General features: G+C 42.8%; 1 protein-coding gene across 1 annotated transcript; it reads left to right on the top strand.

Annotated features, from left to right (window-relative positions):
• The first annotated feature begins 1673 nt into the window (after nt 1–1673).
• On the top strand, nt 1674–9420 carry LOC128410593 (fibrinogen-like protein 1). The gene is made up of 3 exons (XM_053382058.1): nt 1674–1874; nt 3721–3908; nt 8115–9420. The coding sequence occupies exons 2-3, from the start codon at nt 3761–3763 to the stop codon at nt 8810–8812; spliced, it is 846 nt and encodes a 281-aa protein (XP_053238033.1). The 5' UTR covers nt 1674–1874; nt 3721–3760; the 3' UTR covers nt 8813–9420.
• Nucleotides 9421–9921: the final 501 nt, after the last annotated feature.

Here is a 9921-nt window from a genome sequence, read left to right as displayed (position 1 = left end):
ACCTGAAGCACCACTTTAGCTAATGGGGCCTCCTGCTGCTGCCGTGCCACCGGAGCACAATTTCTGTTCTCATCCTGAAACAAAGTTCTTAACCTGAAGCACTATTTCTGGATTAGCAGAGTCTGTAACCTGAAGCGTATGTAACCTGAAGCGTATGTAACCCGAGGTACCACTGTATTTTATCTTGCTGTGTTTCAGTTCTAGTTTACACACGTCGCAGAATGAGGTGGAAAAGAGGTGATACAATGGGCAGTACCACTTCATATTTCAGGCTGGGGGTCATCAAGTTCATATATAGGAGGATGACAAATATCATGCCTCTCCACAGTGGCTAGGAATCTGACCACCCATCCACATGTTCCCTGGGCCACTGCTCTGGGTGGCTGGCCAAGGTGCCTCGGCAGAGGAATCTGGTTGCTGGCATGGGCTGTCACAGCAGACCTGTGGGGGGCCCCACCCTAGTTGGCTCAGAGGGAAGAAATATGGAGAGAGTAAGTGAGAGTTGCAGGAGGGGGGAAATGAAGGAAGGGAGGAATGAGGCAGAAGTGAAAGCAGCAAGCAGAGGAAGGCAGGCAGACCCATGGAAGAAGGGAGGGAGGTTGAGCAGAGGAGACCCAATCCCATGGCCATGGAGGAAGTCACAGACAGAGCTGCAAAGATGATGAAACGTAAACTTTTTGAGTTTCTGGTCCATCGTCTCTCCTGGCTTCGGAGGTGCTGATACAACCTTCACATACAAATCTTCACATAAAAGACATGTTGAAAGGGGAGGCCATAGCTCCCCTCTGCTGTTTCTCCCTAGTGCACCAAAGTATGGATCACTCACAAACACATTTGTTTGCAAACACACTTAAGCACTTGACAGATCATGAGGTGACAAGTTATGGCAATAGCTCTGGATGCAGGAGGAAGAAGCAAAGGTGACAGGGCGGGTAATATGGAGCTTTTCCACAATAGTCAGCCATCAGTGCACATGAAGGAAACTAGTACAGTGGTACCTCGGGTTACATACGCTTCAGGTTACATACGCTTCAGGTTACAGACTCCGCTAACCCAGAAATAGTACCTTGGGTTAAGAACTTAGCTTCAGGATGAGAACAGAAATTGTGCTCTGGCGGCGCAGCGGCAGCAGGAGGCTGCATTAGCTAAAGTGGTGCTTCAGGTTAAGAAGAGTTTCAGGTTAAGAACAGACCTCTGGAACGAATTAAGTACTTAACCAGAGGTACCACTGTAGTGCTCTCTAGCATGCCCCATTTCCCTCTATTGATAAATAGTTCAGGTGCAATATACAGTAGTATTCAACTCATGTATTTTCTTTTTTATAGTATATGTATTGTGTGTTATTTATGCATCTTTAATACTTGCCCTAAATTAATGTATTGTTTCTTACCGGTGCTGGAGTGTGGTCCTTGACAAAGATGCCAAGTCTTGACGCTAGCCCTTGCAGCTCTTCCTTCCGTATTGATCCTCCTAGCTATTTTTGGACAGGAATTGGAACAGGGATTATTCTGTTGTCCCTCCCTCCCCAAACCAGTTGATTCCACACTAGTGCGCCACCACCCGCCACCCCCTGCTGAGATTCATTATTCAGAATAATTTCATTAGTGATAACTTTCTTACAATGAAGGGAACTTTGGCCTTTAAGGATGCCTATTTGTGGATACGTGTCAGAGTAAAGTCCACCGACCAGAAGGCTGATACATTGGAAATGTAAAGCTTTGTGAAGACAGCTGGCTTTTCCACAGTTAAGATAGAGATCTTGGGCTGAGCTGTTTACCTAGACTGTAGCAGTAGGCAAAGTGCATATCCAAGTAACTACCCCATAGATTAATGTGTGGCTCTCACCTGGCCAGTTGTCAGTTTAAACAAGAAAGGTAAGATTATTCTATTCTCTTTATTTTGTTCAGTTCCCTAATCTAAAGCTTCCTTCTATATTTACTGAAGAACTTTAATGTCAGAAACACTAAAGAAGTATTCTTTATTCTGGGGAGGAAAAACATTTGACCCTGTCTTTCCACCCTTTATGAAATCCTGTTTTGGTTGTAATGAATTTATGTGTTTTACTGGTTTTCATAATGCTTATTATCTTTTTGTAAACTGCCATGGGAACCTAGGGTGAAGGTTGGGTAAGAAATCTTACAAGTAATTCAATCAATCAATCAATCAATCAATCAATCAATCAATGTAGGAACCCTCTTCTAGGGTTGCAGTCTTATACACACTTAAGTGGAAATAAGTCTTGCTGAACTCTTTGGAACTTACTTCTGAGTGGACATACATTATATAGGATTAAATTTCTCAAAATTAATGAGAATTTGAATCTTGGGTCAAATTCATGCAGTGGAACTATAATTTTGTACAGGATTGCAGCCTTAGTCATAGAAAATCATGAGCTCATTTTGAGATCACTGCTGGTGCTTTATGTGAAAATGTATTCAATATTTGGGCCGAGGGGGAACACATTGCTTTTGGAAATATACCAAAAGAGTAATTTCTGCATAGGGAAGACACAGCTCTCTCCCAAATATGATAGGAAATTGTATATTACTGCTTGGGATTAAGTTAACAGTTTGATAGGTGTTGAAATTAAGAACAAGTTGGCTTGAAGTACATTTTAAAGCTTCATGGAATTCAAAGGTTTTTTTAAAGTGCAAGTAGTGGTTTGTACTTGTTGTTGTTGTTGTTGTTTAGTCGTGTCCGACTCTTCGTGACCCCATGGACCAGAGCACGCCAGGCACTCCTGTCTTCCACTGCCTCCCGCAGTTTGGTCAAATTCATGCTGGTAGCTTCAAGAACACTATCCAACCATCTCGTCCTCTTTCATCCCCTTCTCCTTGTGCCCTCCATCTTTCCCAGCATCAGGGTCTTTTCCAGGGAGTCTTCTCTTCTCATGAGGTGGCCAAAGTATTGGAGCCTCAGCTTCATGATCTGTCCTTCCAGTGAGCACTCAGGGCTGATTTCCTTAAGAATGGATAGGTTTGATCTTCTTGCAGTCCATGGGACTCTCAAGAGTCTCCTCCAGCACCATAATTCAAAAGCATCAATTCTTCGATGATCAGCCTTCTTTATGGTCCAGCTCTCACTTCCATACATCACTACTGGGAAAACCATAGCTTTAACTATATGGACCTTTGTTGGCAAGGTGATGTCTCTTAATGAGCAACAGAACATGAACCCTGATGGGCACTTGTCCATACATAAAAGACTGAAGTGTTGAGGCTTGAAAACACTGTTACCTGGACATTATGCTGTGGAGTAACAATCATCTCCACAGACAGCTTGTCCAGAGCTGACGTTTCTGGATGCTTAAGTTCTTTATTTCTGTGCAAAGGCTTCCTTTCAGATGTGGTCCAGGGAATACAGCACATCAGTTCTGATAAAGGAGAGGTGTGCTTTTTAAAATGGAAACCTTGACATGACATTATTTTCTATCAGCTCTTACCGTGCACTCAATTGTGCTATATCACACTGATTGATAGCAAAACAAGATGAAACGACTTCTGTGTGACAGGAAAGTTCTACATGTCAAAGAAGTAGTCTGTCACAAATGCACTGCGACGTGTTTTAAAAAAGCCCTGTGTTGCCAAAGAGAGGGAAAAAAGCCCCCTTTTTGGCAGATCTTGAATGCTGAAACCAGGTGTTTCAATTTCTCTTCAAGAATTTCTCTCTGGATGCAATCAGTCTTTTAATGCTAAATGCCAGCCTCTATTATGTTTGCAGCATCCATCGACCTGAGTGAAAGGCATCTTCAAGGGAGAGAATGAATCTGGAAAAGTCAGCGGGATGTTTTCTGTTGCTACTCTTTCAATGTGGACTATGGACAACTGCAGAAAAGGCCTTTGAACTTGCTAATTCTCATCTGATTCCACCAGGAGACTATAAGAGACTGATCAACATTAACGCAGAAGGTAATTGTGGTATGCCGGGTATGTGTGTGATTAAGGAAAGGGCAATCAAAATTACGGAGGGATTGATTAATGTTCCCTATGAAGAAATGCAAAAGTGGGGATTCTTAGTTTAGAAGGGGGGGAAAGTATTTTCAGGATGTGTGCAGAGAATCGGTACAGAGAACATTGACAAAAACGTGTTTTATCCCTCTCCCATAATACTAGAGCTCAGGGTCTCAAGATGAAATAGATTGGCAGTAAATTCAGGAAATCCTTTTTCACTTATACTAACTTAAAGAAAGCACTTCCACAAGATGTGGTGATGGTGACCTCTGGCTTAGATGGCTTTAAAAGGAGGATTGGACAAACCCATGGAGGACAGGGGCTATTATTTAGCTGAATAGAACCTTCATATATACAAAGGCAGGAAGCTCCTTGCCACAGATACCACCTGAGCTTCCACCTACAGTGATGAGCCGAGGAGAGCCTGCAAGCTACAAACTTGGTCATCTCAACTCTTATACACCCTGCCAATCACTGGGCTCTGCAGGTGAGGGCCTCCTACAGATACCGTCTTATCAGGAGGTCTATTCCATACAATAGGGACACAGGTGGCGCTGTGGGTTAAACCACAGAGCCCAGGACTTGCCGATCAGAAGGTTGGCGGTTCGAATCCCAATGACGGGGTGAGCTTCTGTTGCTTGGTCCCTGCTCCTGCCAACCTAGCAGTTCGAAAGCATGTCAAAGTGCAAGTAGATAAATAGGTACCGCTCCGGCGAGAAGGTAAATGGCGTTTCCATGCGCTGCTCTGGTTTCACCAGAAGCGGCTTAGTCATGCTGGCCACATGACCCGGAAGCTGTACGCCAGCTCCCTTGGCCAATAAAGCGAGATGAGCGATGCAACCCCTGAGTCGGTCACGACTGGACCTAATGGTCAGGGGTCCCTTTACCTTTACCTATTCCATACAATGGAGGAATCAGGCATTTCATGTTGTGGCACCCACCCTTTGGAACCCCCTACTCTTGAATATTAGACAGGCACCACCTCTGTTGTCTGCTGAAGACCTTCATCTACAATAAGCCTTTTAAATCGATATTTTCCCCAGTCAGCATATGTACTGGAATTGTTTTAAAGAAGTTTTTATTATTTTATCACTTGCTGTTTGCCATCATGGGCTCGTTTGGGAAAAAGGGCAGGGTTTAAATTTAATAAATTCTAACAATAAATACAGGGGAAAGTGCAACCCCATTCAGAATAAATTGTATCACTCCACCCGGATCTCCCAGCTTCATAACCTGCAGCACCTCTGTCTCATCTGAATTTACACCTCAGTTTGTTTACCCTCATCCACTCCAAAAATACCTTGAGACATCTTTTTCTAAGACTCCCTAGGATTTGCAGGCAGAAATGAGAGTTAGAGCTGGTTGTCAATCACATACTGGTGATTTTGAAGAACAAACCTCCAGATTATTTCCCCCACCCAGCACACACATGGTACAGTAGGTATTATACAACATGGAGGCCATAAACCTGAGGCACCCCAAAGGCCAGAGGGCTTGGGGTAGAATCAAAGTCCTCCAGCACCACCTTCTGGTACTGATCCTCCAGGAAGGAATAGAGCCAAAGTAATACAGTGCCTTCCATACCCAACCTAGCAGGATTGTCCAGAAAGATAGCCTGGCCAATAGTAATGAATGTCATTGAAAGGTCAAAGAGAATCAATAAGGTTGAAGTCCCCTTGTCCAGTTCCCCTGGTCCTCCACAAGGGTGACCAAGACTGTTTCTGTCTCAAAACTAGTCTGAAAGCCCGGTTGGAATGGAAACAAATAACCAGTTTCTTTCAACATGGCCTTGAGTTGAGAGGCCACCATGCTTTCTATCACCTTGTCCAAAAATGATAGGATAAAGATGGGCAAAGTTTGCCACAGAGGGTTCGGTCCAAAGCTGCTTTCTCAAGTGTGACCTCACCACCGCCTCTTTCAGCACAGTGGAGATCATGCCCTATTTCCAGGAGCCACTAACCTCAATTTATATTTTTTCTTGTGCTCATCACCATAGAAGCAGGGGGCTTCCTGAACAGCATTTTGTAATCTAAGCATAAAACTGGTTTTATTTCATAACAAATGTGATGGTTTTCATTTTCAATTTATTATAAGGATCTCTGTTCCTTTTCTATGGGTAGCTTATAGTTCCCTTTTCTTCTCACAGCCACATTCCTTGGTGTTCAATTATCTGGAACCCAGGGCTAAGACAAATACAGTGGAGGTTGGTCCATTGAGACACTCAACAAACTCAGCCCGGTATCCTTCCCTACATCCAGTCTAGTGGGTGGCATTGACTTCCAGCTTCCTCCTCCGCCTTAGTTTCAGTGTTGCCCTTGTAGAACTCAGCAGGAAGAGGATGGGGACAAAACCAGAATTAGCTGGCCTTGGCTATTATTGACGCCATCTCCACCTACTGTTGTCCTTCCTGCCTTCTGTTTCTCAGGGAGCACCAGCCTCCACTGATTCTCCACTGTCATACAGCTCCATATGTTGGCCATGTCTAATATGGAAATAGCTGTTTTTCATTCTGAGAGGAAAGAGGCACCCATACCGCACAGCCAGTTCAGGGTATTTTCACTGATGGGTAGATGCAGTGCCAAGCAATTACGAACTGTTCCGTTCCTTAAGTGTGTATCGGAGTTCTTAGGAGTTGGGGGTTCTGTACTGGGAGACAAATAATAGTTGTCAGAGAGGAGATTTCTGCAAGAACTATTATTTCTTTGTTAAGAGACACGGATGAAGGGGAGCTTTGTAACACATCCTCAGAATCTCTAACGATAGGCTGAGTCATCTCCTCCTCCTCCACTTACAGAGATTGAAAAATTAGCTCTAATCAACCGTAACTCTTCCAGCTCTCAAAGTTGCAACAACCAGCAAACAGGGGACACATGGTGTACTGTTTCCTATTTGCACATCTCTGTAGCTAAACAAAAGGCACATGCCCAATTTCGAGAATATAGCTGTTTCTCCCCCCACCAACACACCATGCATTTAAAGCTATCCAACACACATTTTAAGCATATGACTTCCTCCAAAGACTCCTGGGAACTGTAGTGTGTTAGGGTAATGGGAATTGTAGCTCTATGAGGGGAGCTCTACAGTTCCCAGGATTCTCTGGGGAAATACATTTTAAATGTGTATTGGATGTGCTTTAAATGTACAGTGTGGATCTGTTTCTCTTTCTCTAATGTTAAACCTAGACTTGACCACAGTGAACTTTTGTGTGTGTAAAACTTCACCCTTCACAACTGATCTTGCTTTGAACAATTTGCTGACTTGTCAAGATATATATTTGACTATATAAATTTTGTTTTCAATCTGCAGAACTGTAAACAAAGCTTTTGTCCCTTCAAGGTCATTTTAAGCCCTTCCTAAGTAATGTATGGGATGCGGATGGCGCTGTGGGTTAAACCACAGAGCCTAGGACTTGCTGATCAGAAGATCGGCGGTTCGAATCCCTGCGACAGGGTGAGCTCCCGTTGTTCGGTCGCTGCTCCTGCCCACCTAACAGTTCGAAAGCACATCAAAAGTGCAAGTAGATAAATAGGTACCGCTCCGGCAGGAAGGTAAACGGCGTTTCCGTGCGCTGCTCTGGTTTGCCAGAAGCGGCTCAGTCATGCTGGCCACATGACCCGGAAGCTGTACACCGGCTCTCTCAGTCAATAAAGTGAGATGAGCGCCGCAACCCCAGAGTCGGCCACGACTGGACCTAATGGTCAGGGGTCCCTTTACCTTTAAGTAATGTACACAATGCTTTTTTCCAGTGTTTTGAAATTAACAGTTTGTGTTTTGTTCTGGATTTTCTCCATTTCCTTTTAATAATTAATTTTAATAAGTAATAGATGATTTATGATTAATTGTATTTACTCTTTGATGCTAACATCAGTCTTTTCAAATGGATTTCTACTTGTCAACCTGTGTGATATTGCGTGAGCAAATATTTCTATTCTTATCCATCACTGTTACTACCTTTTGTTTACGACGGTGCTTAATAATAATATATTTTTAAAATTGTAGTCACATCACAAAAAAAGAAACTATGTAGAACTGCACAATATATGTGCCTCAGATCCTGACAATTTAATAATTTCTTACATTTGAGGGGGAAAGTCCATTCTTGTGGAAGCTTTTAAGCCAAGCTTAGAGGATTATAATGTTAAGCATTCATTTATTTCCATGCAGAATATCCACGAGACTGCAGTGAGATCTTTAAGCAGTCTGAAGAAAACTCCAGAGATGGTCTATATGTCATTCAGCCAGCAAAGGAGCCTATTGGCGTGTACTGCAACATGCAAGATGGTGGCTGGACAGTAATTCAGCACATTACTGCCAACAGTACGGTGGACTTTGATAGGACATGGCAGGACTACAAACATGGATTTGGCACAATTAACGACAACTACTGGTTAGGCAATGAATACATGCATCAGCTAACCAGCTCTCCAAGGCCATATGTGCTTAGGATTAAACTTGTAGACCTAAATGCCAATATCAAGTGGGGAGAATATGAGCCCTTCCGCATTGAAGATGAAGCTTCTCAGTACCGAATCAGGCTTGGTCTGTATAAAGGTAATGCCGTCGACGCTCTGTGTCATGACACAGAAGCGTATCTCCACGATAACCAGATGTTCACAACAAAAGATAGAGATAATGACAACTATTTTCAGAACTGTGCCAAACTTGAGTACAACGGGATTGCTGGGGGAGGCTGGTGGTATGATGCTTGTGCTGGAGCGAATCTAAATCGCAGGAATGTCATCTACTGGCAGCAGGACTGCAACAAAGAGCATGTATGCAAGTATGCCTGGATGATGGTCAAGCCAGCTGACCACAGCCAGGAGTGGCTCAAGGCTTGCCCTGCCAAGAAGGAAGAATTGTAAGCAACAGTAAGAAATTAAATGCAGGTGGAGAACTGCTGTTTCTTCAGCTTGTATGTAGAAGCCGCCTTTTTCCTTTGCTGGGATTGTGTTTCAATATATAAATGCAATTAGACCCAGCACAAAAATAAAGACCACATGACAAGATGTGAAAAATGGAGGACCCCAGAATTTAATTCCCCTGTTCCTCCCATTCCAGTAGTTAATCTTGAGTGATGGCCCAATAGTGTGAGAGAGGTCTAGACATTATTAATATTCTGGGAGATGTGAGTTAAATTCACAAATTATAGTGTGCTGATAAGATTACCAAGCGGTTGTGAGCATAAGTAACAGAGGATAAGTGATAGATTGAAAATATGGAGAGACAATTAAACATATAAATCCATAAGATATATTTAATAATCGGGAGAAATAAAATATGGATATTACATATGCTTAAAGGGAAAGGGTGTACATTAGGGACCTTGAAAAATCACGAGACTTGCAATTATTTCCTCTGCTTTTCCCCACTGTTGCCCGTGAAAATACATATTTTCTCTTGCCTTTCATCTTCAACAGTTCATTCAAATAGTGTTGTTTGAGCTGTTGCTGTCTTCAAAGGAAGGGAGGAAGGAAGGAAAAACAAAAGCAATTACTTTAAAGTCACAAAGCCGCATGATCCCATCGAAACAGTTTGCTGTATGAGGTTCCTCAGGTTCATGAAGTGATAAATTAGGCTCTTAATGATAAAGGTTCACAGCACAGCAAAAGAGTTGAGAGGCCACAACAATATATCTTTTTTTGTCCATATGGCAGTTTGGCTGCTATTGTGAGCAAAAACAGGGTTGCTTGTTGTCAGGAAGATTGCAGCACTAGATCCTCCTGTAAGTAATTAATCACCAAATACTTCATAAAGGCAGAAGAAATGGTAGCTGATAATATGCATTATTTTCAAGAACAGTTCCACTTCATGAATGTTGAAGGAGATTGGATGCACTAATGTGCGTATCTGAGATATTCCATCCAACAGAGGGCAGTGATGTATATGAGTATTATCAAGAATATTGTATTGCAACACAGTTAAAGATTCATCTTTTGTGCAGGGACAGTTGCAAATGAATCATAATTTCACA

This window comes from Podarcis raffonei, chromosome 1 (assembly GCF_027172205.1).
Source record: "Podarcis raffonei isolate rPodRaf1 chromosome 1, rPodRaf1.pri, whole genome shotgun sequence".
Lineage (NCBI taxonomy): Eukaryota > Metazoa > Chordata > Lepidosauria > Squamata > Lacertidae > Podarcis > Podarcis raffonei.
This window is presented reverse-complemented; position numbering and strand designations above follow the sequence as displayed.